A 21,070-nucleotide genomic window follows, 5' to 3' on the forward strand; every position below is an offset into this window, starting at 1 on the left:
CCATCCACCTCTGATTTCCACTCTTTTTACGTCTTTCCTCACAAAAGATAAAACATGTCCATTCTGCCAGGCTACCCCATCCAAGATCATGAATACATATATTTACAGACTGTTCAGCTCTTGCAATAAGCAGACACATATACATATATAAAAAGCTCTCTCCCCTTATGGAGGGAGGGAGGTGGCCAGGTCATAGCACACACCCTCTTCATGCGCAATTAAAACAACTTTATGCCCTGAACCTCACTGGTGAAGGGTTATCACTGTCCCCTGCCACACAGCTTTGGTCAGGGGACTATGCAGCAAGGTACAACACTTCCAAAACAGGGCCCAACAGCCAGAGCTGGTTAACACCCACTGCTTCACAGTGGAGTGGAGGGCCTCTGGCAGAGGCCTGAAAGAGCAATCAGTTTCTTCCAACTTTGGTGTCATAACCCACTGACAGTCATGGGTAAATAACACAAAGTTCAAGAGGAAATTAAACACTCTTCATTTGCAGTCCCTAAATTTAGTTATGGTTTATACATGGATATCCCTAATATAGGTTAAAAGTTTTGTGAATTCATAAACATGTGTTACAGACAAACACATTAAAAACTATCTATCTATATACCAAAGGTTTTTTTCCCCCTTACAAGGGAGGTAGCCAAGTCAAAAGGCAAGTACCCACTCCCACCCATTTCACTTCCTCCCATTCAACTCTCCTCCACACCTCCCCCCTCCCTCTCATCTTAGCTCCTCATGGATGACAGGTCATCTCTGTATCCCACCCACTGCCCTGGATCAGAAGCAATGCAGCAAGACACAGCACATCCACAGCAAGAATGCTTCACTTAATTAGGAAGCCCCCTCTCTATCCTCTCTTGCAGTAAAAGGGAACATACAAATACCAAAGGCTTTTTCCTCCTTACAAGGGAGGTAGCCAAAAAAACAAAGATAAAAACCACTCCCACCCATTCCATCCCCAACATACTCCACTCCCATCCATCCCCTTCCCTCCCTTTTATCTTGGCTCCTCCTAGATCATGGGTCATCCCTGCACCTTGCCCACTGCCTTGGGTCAGAAGCAGTGTCACAAGACACAGCACATCCACAGCAAGGCCACTTCATTAAATCGGTGACACCCCCCTCTTTGTTCCCTCATGCAGAAATGGAGAAAATGGGGAGAAATCCCTTCGGGCTGCGTCAATTTATTTTTCACACACACTCATCCACCCACTCCCCCTCATGCATCACATCACAGTAAATGAGAAGAGAGAAATTCCTTTAGGTTGCATCAAAACATCATTCATATACAATCACTCCCTACTTCCCCAAACTAATATATCTAAAACTTACCAATATTAGGAATCATGATGCCAATCGTTAGGCTTATGGTTAGAATGCCCAGAGTGATGCCTTTGAAACGAGCTTCTGGCATGTAGTTGCCCACCAAATCAAAACTTGTTTGCGCATTCTGTAAAAGACAAGTACAGTGAATTAGCATTTGGATGGCCTAATAGAAGGATATTTCCTGAATAAGGTTACTGATCATCTGGTGGTCTTCCACACTTGGACAGCAGACTTACATGAGGCAGTCATGTGTCAGTATAAACGTATGGAAAGGGTCTAACGTCACCGTATTTACTCTACTGTAATTACTGGTAAATATAGGCATCTTCAGTATCATACATATATATCATCTTAATAAATACTTTTCTTTGCCATTGACTACCTGGAGGTGGTGACCTTGTAAGATGAGCATCAGAGAGAATCAACTCCCTGTCACATGCCTTCAAAGCCTATCAAGACCCTTGCTTCCATCTGAAGGGGGCATGGGTCTCTAGACTGAGCCTTGAGCTCTTTACATAAATTTTGACTTGCATTTTGTCACCAAAAACCAGCACCTCTATCTACCAGACCAATACTGTGCTGACGAGGTAGAGTCATGGAAGTGGTACAAGAGAGATTCAAGAAGGGTAGCAATAAGGAGGGTTAGTAGAAGTTAGTAATCAGCATTCTTACGTGAGTACAGATTAGTTATTAATCATACAAAAAATCAGTGTTGTCTGTATTATGTATACATGGGGCAATGAAAGATGATCAGTTCAGTGTTTTCACTGCATTATGAGCATCTGAGAAGCAAGTAGACATGCAGCCTGTTCTGGTGTAACCTTCACTTAAAACACTACAATCCAGATGACCTTAGAGAATTAAAACCACATCAATACCCTGAGCAATCATTCAACACACTTGATCCTGTGCATAGAAAAAGTCAAATGTGATAAGAAAAAGAATGGTGCTCTACTCTTGCTATAGTGCCTTAAACCACCCACAGCGGTCACATCATCTTCATCATCATTCTGTGGTCAATTATTCAAATCTAACCCTTGTGCATTGTGGCACAATTCATAAAAATTGTTATGTTGAATAGTCAAACAAACAAGGAACCAAGGGGGCCAAAAATGGGTATCTGCAAGTGATGGTCCTATGAGATGGACATCTGACAGAAACATCTTGCCGCCTGTAAACTTATCAACCCCCCCCCCCTCACTCCCAGCTGGAGGTGCAACCTTGAGGGGCTGTCACTCAGTACCAAGACAAAGCTCATGATCTCTCAATCAATTTTGTATTTCTTTCATCTTTTCACACGAGGACAGCTGACTACTCCCTTCCTCCTACAACTATAAGCTGATGACAAAGAAACAGTCCTACACTAATGCAGCACAGACAGTCCCATATTTCTTCATACAGATTTTTGGGAGAGCCTATGGACACTTGCCAGTCACTGTAAAGCTGTATGTTTCCAGTGACACTTGGGGCAACAGTTTTTATCTAAAAAGAAATATCCCCTTCAGTTCAAGATTCATTCTTGTTGTCAAATAAAATAACCTGATATTAGCTCCCCCCCCCCCAAAAAAAAAAAAAAAAAAAAAAAAAAAAAAAAAAAAATATATATATATATATATACCACAGTAAAGAAGGGGTTCATGGCTAATGTTAATGTAGGTTTGAAGATGATACATAAAAAAGAAAAAGAAAAAAAAAGAAGAAGAAGAATGTGTACATTAAAAATATAGGGAAGAAAATTAAACTGGAGCTTATACAAAGAATGCAAAAAAATTCAACCAAAAAACAAGGAACATATATAACTGCTCAAATAAGGCCAAAGACAAGTGCTTGCAAGTGCTGATCCTACCAGATGGAAGTCGAGACAATATCTCCCTGCCACCCACATTCAAAACCTGTCAATACTTGAAGGTCCACCTGAAGGTGCAGCTCTAAGGTGCTGACACTTGGTCTCTAAATTGGGCCCAAAATATCTATCAACTTCAACTTCATCTCCTCTATTTTTTTTTCACTGAAGGAGAGCCGACAATCAGCAACTGCTTCCCTTTTCATAATAACAGTGACACAAACACTAATACAACACAGACAACAGTTCAAAGCTATATGTATTTCTCAAGTGGATGAGGGGAAGGTGTTATCATGAAATGAAGAGTTACGAGTAAACCAGTTTTGGCTGTTGGGCCCTTTTATGGAGTTGCTATGTCTTGCTGCATTGCCACCTGTACTGTGTGGTGGGAGATAGGGTTGACCCTTCATCCAGGAGGAGCTAGGATGGGAAAGACAACAAACAAGTTTCTGGATGGGTGTAGAATGGGAGTAATGTGGGTGCATGTTTTAACTCGGACTTTTTGGCGTATGTGACAGATTCAGTTTAATGTCACATACTCCCACTCTCAGACAGGGCAGGGATCATGCCTCAGGACTTTCTGAAACAAGGAATTTAATGTAGTATGCTCTTACTATGAGCCCACTTGATGCCAGGTTGGACTTCAACTGCCTCCACTTCTCACCTCTACCCCAAATAGTACCTACAAAATAAGGATAAGAGATGTATCAAATGTCTCACAAAAGCTGACTCCAATGGATTGAATGGGCAGATAAAAATATAATAACAAATAAAGTAAGTAAGACTGAAAGAAGAATGTATGCAATTTTAAAAAACTGCATGAATGAAGGTACCACTATCGTATAAGTCATGATATATGTTGAAGGCAGTAATGGGCTGCGGACAGTAGATGATGATGATGATGATGTGTGAAGGTAAAAAGCAAAACAATCGTTTCATTGTATATAAACAAGAACCAATAAGACTCTTAACCTATATAAGACTTGTTCATCACAATCACTGTGTATATAATAACTGTGAAACTTAACAGGTTAAAATTTCATCTTAAAAGGTACATCAACAGGCAACTGGACTTTTTCTTTGCATTTTCCAAAATAATGATCATTGAAAATGCAAAAATTTAACACATCAAATTAAAAAAAAGTATGCCTAAGTTACAAATCTGCAGCCTGATATAAATCTACTTAACAATATGTAATGTCAACAAGTTTTACTAGGTTTTGAGACTCCAAGTTTTCCCTATTTTCCTTTCACACATTAAGGACGTCGGTATGCTAAAAATAAAAACTTTTGACAATTTTGTGCAGTATGGCATTATTTACTATTTTTAATTCATTTTTTTTAATTATCTTGAGTGGGCGATGTCCCTATCTAAAGGGACATGGACTAAGACTTGCTTTCTATTTGACATTTACATTTGATGTTTTTCTTATATAAAATTTTAGAAGGGTATATCATAATTCTGTCAATATTTACTGACAGTCAGATGTGAAGGCAAGAAATGTGAAGTACCAATTCACTGTGTATTGCTCAAGTGTTGCTGTTTACACTTTTTTCTCCTTTTTAATGTGGATCTATATGCAACTAAATTCCACGCTACAAAAAGCCCTCTGTGAGGGGCACCATCCTAGCCTCCTGACCGGGGGGTGGGGGGTGACATTAAACCACATCATATGTAACTAGGGACTCTGTTGAATGCTGGGAAGTGGCTCATCCTTGATCCCTGGTGAAACAAAACTCCAATGTGTATCACTGTATCTGTATTGCCCCAGGGGTAATGCCCTGGTGATGATGATATGGTTTACCATCACAAACTTCCCCCTATCGGAGGGCTAGAACTTTGTAGAGTGGAATTCAATTAAAATTTTGGGATAAAGTAATGTAAGTGTGAAAAATTTCACTTACAAAACACTGCACTTCATTTACGATATCCAATTTATCAGCATCTATGCATTTTTCATCTATTTTACTAATTTTTTTTTCATACAGATGATGAAAAATTTTGTTTTATCTTTGGGGCTCAATATCTCAGTAACAGTATTTTTGTCACATTTATGCTTATAACTCAGAAACTTTATTCTCTATATACATGTTTTCTTGTTTATACATTACTTTTTTCTAAATCACCTTTTTTTAACGAAATTTGGGTATTCACAATGAAAAATTCAATATGGTCTAACTTTTAAATACAGAATAAAAAGTTAACAAGATATTCTTTATCAAAGCTTATAGTTTCCTATAAACACAAAAGCAGATCACAGTTTCCATTAGTTACTTAGATATAAGAAAAGTAAAAGACATCAAATTATCATAATTGTTTTTGTATTTTTCCTTTTTCAATGGATTTCCATAAAAATTGGCACATGATTTTTACAATGTCTATCATTTACAGAAAAAAAGATCACTCTAGCTTAATCATTTTGATATACACATACCGACATCCTTAATTAACACCACAGTACAACTCAAGCACCAACTGACATTTTCCCTTATTTGTGAAAAATCAACTTCATCTTTTACCAATTGTCTTACAGTCTCTAATACATCTGCATCACCAGTATCTTCCACATATGTCCACTGTAAATAAAACATAAATGTAATATAAAGCACAAAATACTAGCTTCTGCTAAGTATATGCTTCCTTGAATCAAGAAGCAGTACACATATATATATGCAAAAGAAAAATATATAAGGCTTTCCCTCTATAGGGTAAAGAAAAGAAAGAAAATAATACAATTAATAATTAACCCCGTTCTCAGGGGTTGGTGGTAGTGGTCGTCGTCAAGTCAAAGCATACATCCACCCTACATTCATTCACACTCAACCAAAACCCGATTGTTGCCCCACTCATTTTAGCTCCTCATCCATGACAGATCATCCCTGTTCCTCACCAAACTGCTCAGGTCTGAGGCGATGCAGCAAGGCAACTCCTTCACAGCAGGAACCAACAGCCGGAACTGATTTACCCCCAACTGCTTCACTACAAGGCAACTGCCATCACACCTCATCCACTTGAGAAATGTACAGAGCAGATGAGAAGAAATCCCTTCAGGCTGTATCACTTCCTCATCCATTACAATCACTCTCTATTCACGTCTACCTTTTACCTTCTCACTTTCTTGCTCAACAGACATTCCTCTTGCATCCAAACCTCCCTTCACCCTGTCCATCCACCTCATTCTTGGCCTTCCCATCAAGTTTCTCTGTCTGCTTCTGCTTTCCATGCCCCTTTTGTTGGTCTTTCTTTTTTCACTTGATCTTTCCAAATGGCAAAACCATCTCAACATTGTTTGATCAGTCCTATCTGCTAGTTCTCTTACCATCCCTTCTTTCTTAAACATTTCATCTCAAATGTATTTCCACTCTTCCGTTTCCTTCATTTTCCAAGTCTGTTCCATCCAGTGCCATGGGTACCACTCCCTTGTAGTTTTCTCTTTGCATTTATTACCTGGATACCTATTTCTCATATTTTCCATTCCCCCTCCCCCTGACATAAAAAAAAAAAAATAAATAAATAAATAAATAAATAAATAAATAAAATAAATAAATAAGAAATAAACAAATTAAATACAGTAGATATAATAAAATCAATTACATCTATGAGTAATACAAAATTCTAGATCAAACTGAAAAAAACCCAGCTTACCCTACGATAGAGTAGAGAATGGATGGATGTACGGCATGGGAAGATCATAAGGGGGAAGCTGATGGCCAGAGAAACGGCAAAGAATAGTTTGATGAATTCTGTCAGCTCTGACCCTGGGAAACTCATCACAATATTACCTGTGGATATAACAATATGGTAAAAAAATTAATTTCTAAATTTATATGAACGTCTGGATTCATTTAGTTCTGTTTCATGTATTATTTCATTATCCGGTTTTCATACAAAGACTCATCATTTACATTCAAATATGTGTATATCATTACATAGCCAAGTCAATTCACACATCCACTCTAAAAACATTAAAAACTATTTGATGCCCTTCCCATCCCTGTCCCCAACCACACTGCCTGAATAAATGATCAATATTTTAGACACAATAATAATGGAGATAAAAGGCTTTCTTGGCAAAGACCAATCAATCAATCAATCAATCCATTGACCCAGGTCTCTCTTGCAGGAAGCCCTTGGCTCCCAGGTAACTGCAAGTGGCACTGGAATGGCCCATATGTCACTCAATGAAGAAATATTGTTGTCTGGATATGGCTAGGGAGGGGCAGCGTGCTACCTGTTTATCATACTTAAGTCCTCTCCTTTATATGGGGGGACGGAGAGGGGGGGTCGTCGATTTAATTAAGCGGCCTTGCTGTGGATGTGCTGTGTCTTGCGACACTGCTTCTGACCCAGGGCAGTGGACAGGGTGCAGGGATGACCGCATCTAGGAGGTGCTAAGATGGGAGGGAGGGTGGAGGGGTGTGGAGTGTTTTCGGGGATGGAGTGGGTGGGAATGATTTTATGCCTTTTCCTTTTTAGCTACCTCCCTAGTAAGGGGGAAAAAGCCTTGGTATATGTATGTAAGTAAGTCTAAAGTTTGATTGCATGCTGCCAATCATACCATAATGCACCAGGCTTATGCTGTGCAGCAGAAACGATGCTTACAAAGTTCAGCTTATTTCTTCTACTGTATTAAGGTTCTTAAATTCTTTGGTACATGAAGAACATATCATAACTTACTATAACCACTACAGAGTTCATCTTACCATAGAAACCAGGAAGAAATAAAAGCCATATAACATTGTCTACTGGATTATTTTCACCTTATTGTTTTCATTAGTTGTTCACCCACATCTATAACTGACAGTGAGGTTTCACTTCAAGCATGGCATGGGCCCCATCAGAGAACCAAGTAACATCCTCCCTGCCCCTACCCAGCCTTACCTGCCACACAATGGACTTGAGCTATGCTATTACCATTCATTGCAAATGGGTTGTTATTGTTCCCCTGATTGTCTGGCTGAGTAGTTCTGTCTTCAAGAGGAATGCCATTGCTGGAACGAGGTTTTTCCACAAGTCCTTTCTAGAGTGTATATTGTGTTGTTGGTGTGCGTTATTGTGTACAATGCAGTCTTCCATAATGTGTTGTCTACAATGTTGTCACACAGTCTCTTCTGGTAGCTTAAAAGAGCTGGATGGTGGCTGCATTGCAGTCTGGTCAGATGGAATCTGTCCTCTCAGGGGAGAGAGGATTCAGAGGGATGGATATCAGGGGGTCTGGCATGTATTATCTTTCAGTCTATTGATAGAGCAATGAGTGATATGATTATTGATATGCTTCTGGAGGCTGGTGTCTGGTGGTTGTGAAGGAAGAAAAGAGAGTATTTGCATGTGATATAGGTATTTGGGTGTCATTTTGATGCTTCTTGGTGTATCTGGGTGTTCTGCTATGTAGTGTAGCGGGTGTGCTGTGTTTGTGGAGGCTGTGGCAAGTGTTTGTGTGCCTTTCATATCAAGATGATCCTTGGCTTTAAGGACTTTCTTTTCATGGTGTAAATGGTCTGTAGGTGTTGTATTTTTGCAGCCTGTTATTGTCTTTAGGGCTCTGTTTTGTATGGTGACAGGTGTTGTGTTGTGTTGTGTGTTAGTGAGATCAAGGGCCCATGCAGGGCTCACATAATTCATCACTGAGCATATGCATTATTTGTATACTGTAGTATTAGGTTCTTTGTTTTATCCAAATGTTGTTCTTGCAATTTATTTAAGCACATTAATTCTAGGTGTGCACTTAGTTCTTATGTTTATGATGCATTGTTTGAATAACATGGATCATATGTTACACCAAGAATCTTGGGTGTATGTGTGTGTGATATGAGGGTGTTGTTGATAGAGTGGCATGGTATGTATTTGTGTTCTGCTGTCCAATTGGTGAAAAGTGTGGCTGTAGATGTGGTTGAGGCTATTTTCAGTCTATTTGTTGTGAACCAGGTATTGAGTGTATTGAGTGTATTGAGGTATGGTTGTAGTATTTCTGCAGCCAGAAATTTCTTTGAGTATTAAGAGAGGAAGAGGAGGCGAATCAAGTAGGGAAGAAAAGGTAAAAGATACAGATGGAGAGTTGATAATGGAAGAGATGGCAGTGAGGGGAAGATGGGCAGAATATTTTAGGGAGTTGCTGAATGTGAAGGAGGATAGGGAAGGAAAGATAGCTGCAGTGGGAAATACGAAGAAAATGAGAGTGATGAGTGAGGAGAATGGAGGAGAAATAAGGAAGGATGAGGTGAAGGCAGTTGTAAAGATGATGAAAGCAGGTAAGGCACCTGGTCTGGATGGATGTCATGCAGAATGTCTGAAAAAGGGAGGTTCAGCGATGGTGGACTGGTTGGTGAGATTATTTAATGTTTGCTGGAGAGAGGGTAGAGTACCGGAGGACTGGAGTAGTGCCTGTATAGTTCCTCTTTACAAGGGAAAAGGGGACAAGTGTGAATGTAGTAATTTCAGAGGGATTAGCCTGTTGAGTGTAGTAGGGAGGGCTTATGGGAGAATCTTAATTGAGAGGATTAGGAGAGGAACAGAAGGAGTAATTGGTGAGGAACAGTGTGGATTTAGGACGGGTAGAGGTTGTGTAGATCAGATCTTTGTGGTAAGACAGATATGTGAGAGAGCTATAGGAAAGGGGAAGGATGTTTTTTGGGCTTTTATGGATCTGGAAAAGGCTTATGATAGGGTAGACAGAAAGGCACTGTGGGAGGTTATGCAGATTTATGGGATAGGAGGAAAGCTTTTGGGAGCTGTCAAGAGTTTTTATGTGAGTAGTAGAGCATGTGTTAGGATTGGAAATGGTGAGAGTGAGTGGTTTGAAGTAAAGGTGGGACTTCGTCAAGGATGCGTTATGTCGCCCTGGCTCTTCAACTTATACATGGATGGGGTGGTGCGAGAGGTGAATGCTAGGGTAGTGAGTCAGGGATTGGAGATGGTTAAAGAAAATGGAGAAAAGTGGGAGGTGAGCCAGCTGTTGTTTGCGGACGACACTGCGCTTGTGGCAGGGTCAGAGGAGGGATTGAGGAAGCTGGTGGCAGAGTTTGGGAGAGTATGTGATAGAAGAAAGCTAAAGATAAATGTGGGTAAAAGTAAGGTGATGAGATGTACAAGGGGTGAAAGTGGCAGTAGACTGGAAGTGAACATTAAGGGAGAGCGACTGGAGGAAGTGGATAGTTTTAGATACTTGGGTGCAAGTGTAGCAGGAAAAGGTGGAGTGAAGGTGGAGGTAGAATGTAGATTGAGAGAAGCGAGTAAATGCCTTGGTGGTTTAAAGAGTGTAATGAGAAATAGACATTTGGGAATGGATGCGAAGAGGAGACTGTATGAAGGAGTCATTGTGCCAACAGCACTGTATGGGGCAGAAACGTGGAACATAAGAGAAGAAGAGAGAAGGAGTTTGAACGTGTTTGAGATGAGGTGTCTGAGAAGTATGGTGGGGGTTACTAGGATAGATAGAGTGAGAAATGAGGAGGTGAGGAGGAGAACAGGGGTGAAAAAGGATTTGGGAGAGAGGGTTGATGAAAGAATATTAGGATGGTTTGGACACATGGAAAGAATGAGTGAAGAAAGACTAGTAAAAGAGGTATGGAAGGCAGATGTGGAGGGAGTGAACATGAGGGGACGTCCTAGGATGAGGTGGATGGATGGGGTGAAGGGGGCTTTGGGGAAGAGGGGAATGTCTGTTGAGGAAGGAAGGGAGAGGACGGAAGACAGAGGTGAGTGGAGAATGGTTGTATATGGATGATGTTGTGACTGCATGAGGAGGAATGGGCGGGGGGTGGGGTAGTATGTGTGAGTAAATTTTGACGCAGCCCGAAGGGATTTCTCCCCGTCCTCTCCTTATATGCAAAGGGGGACGGAGAGGGGGGGTCGCCGATTAAATGAAGCGGCCTTGCTGTGGATGTACTGTGTCTTGCGACACTGCTTCTGACCCAGGGCGGTGGGCAGGGTGCAGGGATGACCCGTCATCCAGGAGGTGCACAGATGAGAGGAAGGGTGGGAGGGGTGTGGAGTGTATTTAGGGATGAAATGGGTGGGAGTGTTTTTATGCCTTTCCCTTTTTGGCTACCTCCCTTGGAAGGGGGAAAAAGCCTTGGTATATGTATGTATGTATGTATTTCTTCCAGCCTTTGCTCTTTTTTTTTTTAAGAATGTCCCCTTTGAGGCTACAGGGAGTAGGATGCCTAGTCCTATCCCTGTCCAGTTTTTGTCACCTTTTACAACTCAAGTGGGAACACTTGAAGTTGAAAATAAATGTGGATAAATGAAAGGTCATGCGATGTACAAGGGGAGAATGTGGCAGCAAATTGGGTACAAGTCTTAAAGGAGAGAGACCAGAGGCAGTGTACAGCTTTAAATACTTGGGTGCAAATGTGGTGAGAAAGGGAGTGGAGGTAGAATGTAGATTGAGAGAAGCAAGTAAATGCCTTGGGGGATTAAAAATTGTAATAAGAAATAGATATTTGGGAATGGATGCTAAGAGGAGATTGTAAGAAGGAGTGACTGTGCCAACAGCACTGTATGGGTCAGAAACATGGAACATGAAGGGATGGAGATGGGGAGTTCACTGATTAAATGAAGTGGCCTTGCTGTGGATGTGCTGTGTCTTGCTGCATTGCTTCTGACCTTGGGCAGTGGATGAGATGCAGAGATGATCGGTCATCCAGGAAGAGCCAAGATAAGAAGGAGGAAGGGGTGTGAATGGGTGGGAGTGGATTTTATGCCTTTGCTTTTTGGTGACCTCCCTCTGTATGTATTTCTTCCAGCAGAGATTGGTCTTCCAGTGGCTTTGCTGTGGACATGCTTTGTCTTGCTGCACTGCTTCTGACCTAGGGCAGTGGGCAAGATGCAGGAATGACCCGTCATCCAGGAGGAGCCAAGATGAGAGGGAGGGAGGGGTGGTAAATGGGAATGGAATGGGTGGGGATGAGATGTGTGGGAGTGGAATTATGCCTTTTGACTTTGGCTACCTCCCTTGTAAAGGGGGGGGGGGAGCCCTTGGTATATGTATTTCTTCCAACCAGCCACAACATACCCTTGCCACCAGCTCTCACACAGGTGGCATGTATCCCTGGACAAAGCTTTGGTTACCTGGGTAAGTACCACAACCCTTTTCACTACAACTGCAAATGGTTTGGCAATCCCTGTGGCAAAGTGAGATCAACAATATTACAAAAAAGAGAACTTACCTCCAAAATCCTTGTCTGCAAAGGCCACATAACCCAAGAACCCAACAGCAATGTATAGACCACAACACAGGTTAACTGCATGTGTCACTACATTACGCATCTTCACAACATCAGGGTCAACAAGAGAGTCGTAAATCTCGAAAACATTACTGAAAAATAAAAATAAAAATGTAAATGCACATGGTAGTATTTACAAAGTTACCTGTTATAAAATTAAAATTGTAAAAATTAAACTGCATGACCAAGAAATAATAAAAAACTTGTTATATAATAATTCACAACAGTTTCTGGCTTATACTTTACAATCATAAGGCTATATGCATATATTAAGATAATTAAGCTAGGGTGATCATTTTTTTTCTGTAAATGGTAGACAGCGTAAAAATGATCTGTACCAACTTTTATGGAAATCCATCGAAGAAAAAAGGAAGAAAAGAAAAGAAAAAAGAAAAAAAGAAGAAAAGAAAAAATACATACACATACCAAGGGCTTTTTCCCTCTTACAAGAGAGGTACCCAAAGTCAAAAGGCATAATTCCACTCCCATCCATTTCATCCCCACCCACTCCACTCCCATTCACCACGCCTCCCACCTTATTTATCTTCCTAAATCATCCATACATACATATACCAAGGGCATAAATCTACTCCCACCCATTTCATTCTCACATACTCCACTCTCTTGCTTTTCTCTCAATGTTTTGTAGCATAAATGGAATAAAGGATGATGTGGAGTGAAAAGATTTTTCCCATCTGCTCTGTAAAATTTTCGAGTGCCCAAGGAGGAGGGTCACCATATAATGAAGAGGTGGGGGTAAACCAGCTGTGGCTATTAGATCCTGTTGTGGAAATGAATTTTTGGTGCATTGCCTTCAACCAAGCAGTAGGTCAGGGGACAGAAATGACTTTTCAGCATTGAGGTGCTGAGATGGCCATTAAATGGGTTTCATTGTGTATGTTGCAGATGGGTGTTTTGATACGGTCATCCCCCTTACTAAGGGGAAGAAACCTTTGGTATGTATGTGTGTGGGTGTGGGACTGATGAAGGGTGGGTGTATGCCTTGGCTGGTTACCTCCTTTACATGGGGGGGAAGAAGCTTTTGGTACAGATCTTTTACAACCCCCGATACTTTCTCAAGCCTCTCACGCTTTGCCCTCACGTTTGACCTGCCACCCTCACCATTCCTTGTACAAATTACATATCACATGACCTTACCCCTACATTACTTACTCATCATCCAATTTACCAGAGACTAAATCTTATTTTTTCATTCTACCCCTGTAATTCTCTCTAAAACTTTCATTTCTTTCTTGCATAGCATTACTCCTGCCTATTCTATCCTTATCAATCTATTTTGATGTATATACACCACAATTTGCTCTTACCTTTGACATGCAAGGGCAAGGGAGATGATGGGGAAAACTTGAAACAAGCCCTTTGGTTTCCATAACTCGACTACATGTAACCATGAACCGTCTAGTAACTTGGGAAGAGCATGAATCAATATCTGTAAAACAAAGATCATGTTAACCGTAACACCACTAGAATACAAAATTTATGAAGACAAAATAAGGAATAATTTTCATGCAGATATTATGAATCTCAATAATTTCAAACGAGAGGTATGTAATTAAAAAAAAGTTTACTCATGAAGTTACTTGAATCCATCAATTTCAAAGTGCAAGACCATGTAATGTTCTATCTTACATAAAGAGACAGAGTTGAATAAATGTAATGCATGTGAAAATCCATAACCATTAGAAGTTCATCTTACCACAGAAACCAGGAAGAAATAGAAGCCAATGGATGTTGCTGACATGGATGACAAACTATCCAGGTTACGAAGAAGGCAGAGTGGTAGGATAATTAACACAGCAACTCCTGAAGAAATAAAAGAGTGACATTAAGTCTTCATTAGCAAAATGTGTAAGGATGTTTATACTAGTACCTGTAAGTGAATGATGAACATGGGCTTCTGCCTTTGAAGATTTGCTTTATCAAGACTGAGAACAACTTGAAATGAAATATGAAGGCAACTTACAAAACTGAAGGCAAGGGACAGCTTCCTTCTGATACATTTTCTGACCACAAACTCACCTTCCATCACTGATGTTCAGTCAACTAATAAAGTTCACCTGCCTAGCTTGACTTCCTACCGATAATATGCCATGACTCTTCAACTCTAAAACACTGGACATAGAAGCACATCACCATAATATTATGCACAGCTACTATGTCAATCAGGGACCAATGATGAGCACCTGCTTGTGGTGACCCTCCAAGAAGGGCATCAGAGAATAATTTCCTACTGCCCATCTTCAAAGTCTATCGACAGCCTCAACTCTATCTGATTGTACAGCTCTAAAGGTCTCAAGTCTCTATCAATTTCAATTGTATTTCTTCCACCTTTTCACATCAGGAGAGCTAACGATTGGCAACTGCTCCCCTTCTCCTACTATTATGAGCTGGTGACACTGAACCATTCCCACGCTAATCCAGCACAAGGCAACTATCCATAGTCTCTTCTGAGAGAGATCTATAAGAGGGGCTAAGAGCTGTATCTAGCCACTGTATGGCTGCAAGTTTCCAGTCAGTGATCCATTAATAGGTCTCTTGGTAACTGGCCACAGCCTACAAGTCACTCAGGAGAAGAAATATTACATTGTTTTCTGGATAAGGTGAAAATAAGGCAGTATTGAGAAGAAAATGCTCAGTGTCTTCTGTGTAGCAACTGCATCTGGAGCAGTTGGAGCCTTGAGCCAAACCAATTATGTGTGAATGATATTTTGACACAGCTTGAAGGGATTTCTCTGTCTTCTCTATTTTCTGCATGTGGGGACGGAGAAGGGAGGTTGCTGACTATGTGCAGTGCCTTGCTGTCGATGTACTGTGTCTTGCTACATTACTTTTGACCCAGGGCAGTAAGTGGGTGACAAGGATAACCCTTCATCCATAACGAGCTAAGATGAGAGGGAGGAAAGTGTTGTGGATGAGAGTGGAATGGGTGAGAGTGGAATGAGTGGGAGTGGGTGCTTGCCCTTTGACTTGGCTACCTCCCTTACATAGGGGAAAAAGCCCTTGGTATATGGATGGATGGATGGATGGACTATTTTAATGCAAGGTTGTGACATGAATGCAGTCATGACAGAGCGATTCTTACTTGTCTTAAGTAAAATATTCGGAGATCTATTGTGGAGTACTTACTTTGCGATCTGGGTGTTTGTGTTTCTGTACGGATATATTGTGATGTGGTGGGGTAGGTTTTTGTAGATGTTTGTCAAGTGAGTTTATATTCTGACTCAGCCACCCCCTTACAAGGGGGAAAAAGCCTTTTGGTGTGCATTTTATTTAACAGGATGTGTCTGAAGTTTTTTCTATACTGGCCTTACCTTGAATGGTGATTTATATGTAGAACATTATAAACGAGAATATGACTAATCACTTAGCTGCAAGTTTTGCCATGAATGCATATTAGTAAACACACAATACAAATATCTAATGGTTTTTACATAACCAATATCTTCCCTCCCAAAGAAAAGAGGGAAAACAATAAATAAATAAATAAATATATGAATAAGAAATAAATATATAAATAAACAGAATAACAATGATCATAATAGTAATAAATAAAATATAATCGAATCAAATAAAACATGAGGTTCCTCCACATTGACAATCCTTAATTTACTATTCATTTAGACAAGTTAAACTTTGATGGTAAAGGAAACTTGAATAGAGATATGAGCTTTGAATTTCCTTTGTGACAAGACATCAGGAATCTAAAAGCTCCTATTTCTGTCTGAGTTCCCTCGGTCATCAATGTCCAACCCTTAATTTGCCTCACTTAAACTTATTTTACCGCGAAAATTCTCTGAACCAACCAATAAGCAAGGTGCACCGCAGGGCTGGAGTGTTCTCTACGGAAAACAGTTTCGCAATGATGGCGGGGGCAAGGTCCCCCATGACCACATGAAACGATATGCAGATGCCGATTAGGAAGAGAATCATGCACAGCTCCACAAACAACTTCCCACTCACTCCAAACACATGGAATGCTGAAAATGTAAGAAAACAAAATGAAATAAAATAGCTCCATACAACTAAGTACAAACACCAAATACTAAAAATATAATAGGACTTCATGGGAAAGCCATTTTATGTTATGGCATGGGATTGAAAACATGTAAAATAAATCATCTTTTGCTGACTTGCTCATGCAAAATAAAGCATCATACATATACATACATATACCAAGGGTTTCCCCCCCCCTTACAAGGGAGGTAGCCAAAGTCAAAAGGCATAATTCCACTCCCATCCATTTCATCCACAAACATTCCCCTCCCATTCACTACCACTTTATCCCCCTCATCTTGGCTCCTCCTGGATGATGGGTCATCCCTGCAACTTGCCCATTGCCCTGGGTCTGAAGCAATGCAGCAAGACACAGCACATCCACAGCAAAGCCACTTTATTTAATCAGTGACCCACTCCCTCTCCATCCCCCCATGCAGAAACATTGAAAACAGGGAGAAATCCCTTCAGGCTGTATCAAAATATCATTCACCCATAACCACTCCATAACCTCCCCATCCCCCACCCACTCCCTTCCATGCCTCACAATATCCATACACAGCACATTCTCCACTCATCCCTATCTTCTGTCTTCTCCCTTCCTTCCTCAACAGACATCCCCCTCTTGCTCAACACCCCTTTCAATTTTGGAAAAAATCCCAAACATTACAGCCTTTTAATATATATCAACAAATTCTTAAAGGTACCTTTACAACTCTGTATTACTAAATCCAACAAATACTACTACTAGTTGTTTAATAAACAATAAATGACATGATGGTGGATCATACCCCCAAAGAGTACATATCTGAATTAAAAATGTGTAAGAGGTATAATGACATAAAAGCATACAGGATATATAGTTTTACATATTCTTTTATTCTATGGGCCACACTTAGTAGAAAGTATGATAATGTGGCCCCCAAAACCAAAAAGGCTGTGTATCTGGCTTGAGACTAACAAAGGCTCCATATAATCCTGTCTCCCTATCCCAATCTCCCCTACGCTTAAATATTTTCTTTAGCGATTACCAAACCATTACACTAGTAATCACTGCAGAAGTAAGCTAGGGAGAAAACACAACTAAGGCAATGAACTTCCCTGAACTGTCCTTAAGAAGGTTAATATCTAAGAGTGAGCTGGGGAAAGAAGGTGCTAAATAAGGCAAGCAAATGTTTAAGGATTAGGATAATTCAAATCTAAACAAAGTACAGTAATTACTAGGCTAAAGAAAAACAAAAATCTAACAAAGTACCAAGTTGGGATAATGACTGGTAAAAACTAATGCAAACATATATAGGGAAGGCCCTTTCCCCATTACACATGGGAGGTGGGGTGTTCGAGTCAAAGCACACAAACACTTCACACATTTAACACTCCCATCTCAGTACTTTGTGCAATTTGCAAATAAAATCTAGTTTCAAAACAATTCAATACTGAATGAAAAATTATATTTTCATTAGTAAGGATAATAAAAATCTAAAGAATTACAGACCTAGAAATCATGCAATACTCACCTAAGAATTCATAACTTCTTCTTCTGGTCATAATTGCTGACCTAATGAGAAACATACTAGTCTTCTTTGTTATAAAGCCACATGTCAGTACTGTCAGCATTCCCAGAACTAATCCAGTCTGGAAAAAAAAAAAAAAAAAAAAAAGTATTAGATGTAACAAGACTGAGGATGGAACCGAGATAAAGTTAAAAATAGGTAAAGACTGACAAATGAAACACACAAAAATTTCTTAGTTATACTCCTTTGTCTGATGATCTCTAATGCCAACACAATATTAGCAGAGTAGACTAAAGGAATATCCTTGTGGGCCATGAAATTTCTTCATCCTTATTTTTGTGTTTTGTTAATATCTATACCGGATTTTAAGGGGAATACCAAGGATGAGGTGGATGGATGGGGGTGAAAGGGGCATGGGAGGCACAAGTAATGTGTGCCAAGAAAGGAAGGTAAACAAGCATTGGCTGTCAGGCCCTGATATCAAGGTGCTGTGTCTCACTATATTGTCTTCAATTTGCCTGGGATGGGGATGACCCTTCACTCATGTGGTGCTATGATGGGAGGAACAATGAATGGGTTTTGGACAAGTGTGGTATGGATGTATAATTGAACTTGGTCACCTCTCTTATATGGGGTTTGCCCTTTGGTTGATGTATTATATATATACAGTATATATTTATATATATACAGTATATATATATATATATATATATATATATATATATATATTTATATATAAAGTAATTCTGACAGTTGTCCCTGGACTTGATCCCAGGACTTGTATGTTAGGAAGTCTATGCTTCTACCGACCATGCTACTGAGGCTAAAAAATTCTTCAACCTTGGGGTTAATCTACACCCTGGGTTCGAGTTCGGGGACAACTGTTGGAATTATTTGATTGCCATCATCGTCATTGGCGATTCTATTCATATGTATATGTATATGTATATATATATATATATATATGTATATATATATATATATATATATATATATATATATATATATATACATATATATATATATATATATATGTACAACACTGAACAGGTCCCAGTGAACAGATTTACATTTATCAACCCCAATTCACTTTAATTCTAAGCCATCAACATCGAGAAACTCGAGAAGGCATACATGCAGAAACTGAAACACGGTACAGCCAAGGACTTGAACTTGTGCTTGCACGTGACAAGTGATAATGACTTAACTGATTGCACCATCATGAAAGATTTAGATGGCACAATCGGTTAAGTCACTATCATTTGTCATGTGCTAGCACAGGTTCAAGTCCTAGGCTGTACCATGTTTCAATTCTCTGCATGTATGCCTCCTTGAGTTTCTTGATGTTGGTGGCTTAGAATTAAAGTGAATTGTGGTTGATAAATGTGTATATATATATATATATGCAAAGAAATCATAAACAACACATGATTCACAAAATGCAAGTAACCACTAGGAAAATGAAAACTTGGTAACCAAAAGTTTTCATCTATTTAAGATGAAGATGTCTTTAATAGACCAACACGTTCGGTTACAAAGTTTTCATTTTTCTAGTGGCTACTTGCATATATATATATGTGTGTGTATATATTTATATATATATATAAATATATACACACACACACAAATATCATTATGCAAATCTTTCAAATTTACAAACCTCCTTGAAGCAATATGGTACTGAAAGAATGGAGACGCCAACAATGGAATTTGCCATGTTGACAACATATCGCGCATTGCTTGCCATGGTGGTGGCAGGGATGGCAGCAACATTCACGTCAACATTGGCCTGAAAATAAAGAATAGACAATGAATTTTGACTCTTAAAATATCATAAGGTGGCTGTAGTTTTTTTAAACTAAGCATATTCAATTTACAGTAATCACTCAACTACTTGCAACAAAAGATATCTTGGCAGGAAAACAAATATCAAGTATAACATGTTTCTTCTGCCATAGCTAGCAACCATATTGGATAAATACCATAATGGGTAGAAATAAATAAATATATAACAAATAAACCAAATCCAAAAAAAAAATAATAATAATAATTTATATATAAAACAAACAAAATGAAATAAAATCATATAAACTGAGATCCAATATCTGGCAAAACATATGAATTGTATTTCAGCATAATTAACCAGTGCAGTGAGTCCTCCTTATATGGTAATTCTTTATCAGGTAAATTCACAGTTACAGTATTTGGTAATTACTACCCTATTCTAGTAAGTGAAGAGATAGGTAAATGTGTAGTGGAGTGGAAGGAGGTTTCCTCAAGGATAATGTGGATGAAGGTGAAACTGGGAAAGGAGATGTGGGTCTTTGTAAGTGCATATGGGCCTGGCAGTGAGAAGAGTGTAGAAGAAAGGGAGGCCTTTTGGATAGATTTAAATGAGTGCATAGAGGAATTAGGGAGAAATGTCAATGTAATAGTACTGGGAGACCTTAATGCTAGGGTAGGAAATGGTCCAATTGATGAAGTGGTTGGGAAATATGGAGTTCCAGGAGCGAATCATAGTGGAGAGTTGATGGTGGAAATGTGTCTAGAAAGAGAGTTGTTGATAGCAAATACAGTGTTTCGGAGAAAGTCAAGCATAAGTACACATGGGAGAGGGTGGTGGATGGAAGGGTGGTAGATAGAGCGTTGATGGATTATGTAGTGGTAAATAGGACTATGATAGGAAGAGTTAAGGATGTACATGTGCTAAGGGGAGAGGGTGGGGGAATATCAGATCATTTTTTGGTGGAAGGTAAGTTGAGAGTGGAGGATAGATGGAGAAAGAGGAAAGGGACAAAAGGTAGGGAGGTGCTTAGTGTGAACTCTTTAAATGAAAAGGAAAAGGAGGAGTACAAGAAGAAGCTGAAGGAGGAGTGGGAGGGAGTGAAGGATAGAGTAGAGCTAGGTGTGGAGGAAGAATGGGGATGGTTCAAGGAGGGAGTCATAAAGTGTGCAAGGATGGTGTGTGGAACAAGAAGGACAGGAGGAAATAGAAGGAAGGGTAGTGAATGGTGGGATGAGGAAACAAAGAAGGTTGTAGAAGAGAAGAAGCGAGCTTTCACAGATTGGTTACAAAATAGGACGAGGGAGTCATATGAGAGGTACAAAGAAAAGAAAAGAGAAGTAAACCAAAAGGTAAAGG

The 21,070-nt window shown here is 39.7% G+C and overlaps 1 protein-coding gene across 3 annotated transcripts in view; it reads right to left on the reverse strand.

The window, feature by feature from the left end:
• LOC143021033 (uncharacterized) overlaps positions 1 to 21,070 on the reverse strand; it is a 50,159-nt gene that overhangs the window by 12,844 nt on the left and 16,245 nt on the right. For all 3 annotated transcript variants that reach the window (XR_012965968.1, XM_076178212.1, XM_076178211.1), the window contains exons 2-9: positions 19,589 to 19,717; positions 17,932 to 18,049; positions 16,225 to 16,398; positions 14,118 to 14,224; positions 13,729 to 13,850; positions 12,344 to 12,492; positions 6,822 to 6,958; positions 1,339 to 1,456 (exon numbers count right to left, since the gene is read on the reverse strand). Coding sequence is in view for 2 of the 3 variants with exons in the window: in XM_076178211.1 (XP_076034326.1) it covers positions 1,339 to 1,456; positions 6,822 to 6,958; positions 12,344 to 12,492; positions 13,729 to 13,850; positions 14,118 to 14,224; positions 16,225 to 16,398; positions 17,932 to 18,049; positions 19,589 to 19,717 (1,054 nt within the window). In the remaining variant the exon portion in view is untranslated. The remainder of the gene's footprint in view (positions 1 to 1,338; positions 1,457 to 6,821; positions 6,959 to 12,343; positions 12,493 to 13,728; positions 13,851 to 14,117; positions 14,225 to 16,224; positions 16,399 to 17,931; positions 18,050 to 19,588; positions 19,718 to 21,070) is intronic.

Source organism: Oratosquilla oratoria, chromosome 41 (genome assembly GCF_046742065.1).
Source record: "Oratosquilla oratoria isolate Oo_2021 chromosome 41, ASM4674206v1, whole genome shotgun sequence".
Classification (NCBI taxonomy): Eukaryota; Metazoa; Arthropoda; class Malacostraca; order Stomatopoda; family Squillidae; genus Oratosquilla; species Oratosquilla oratoria.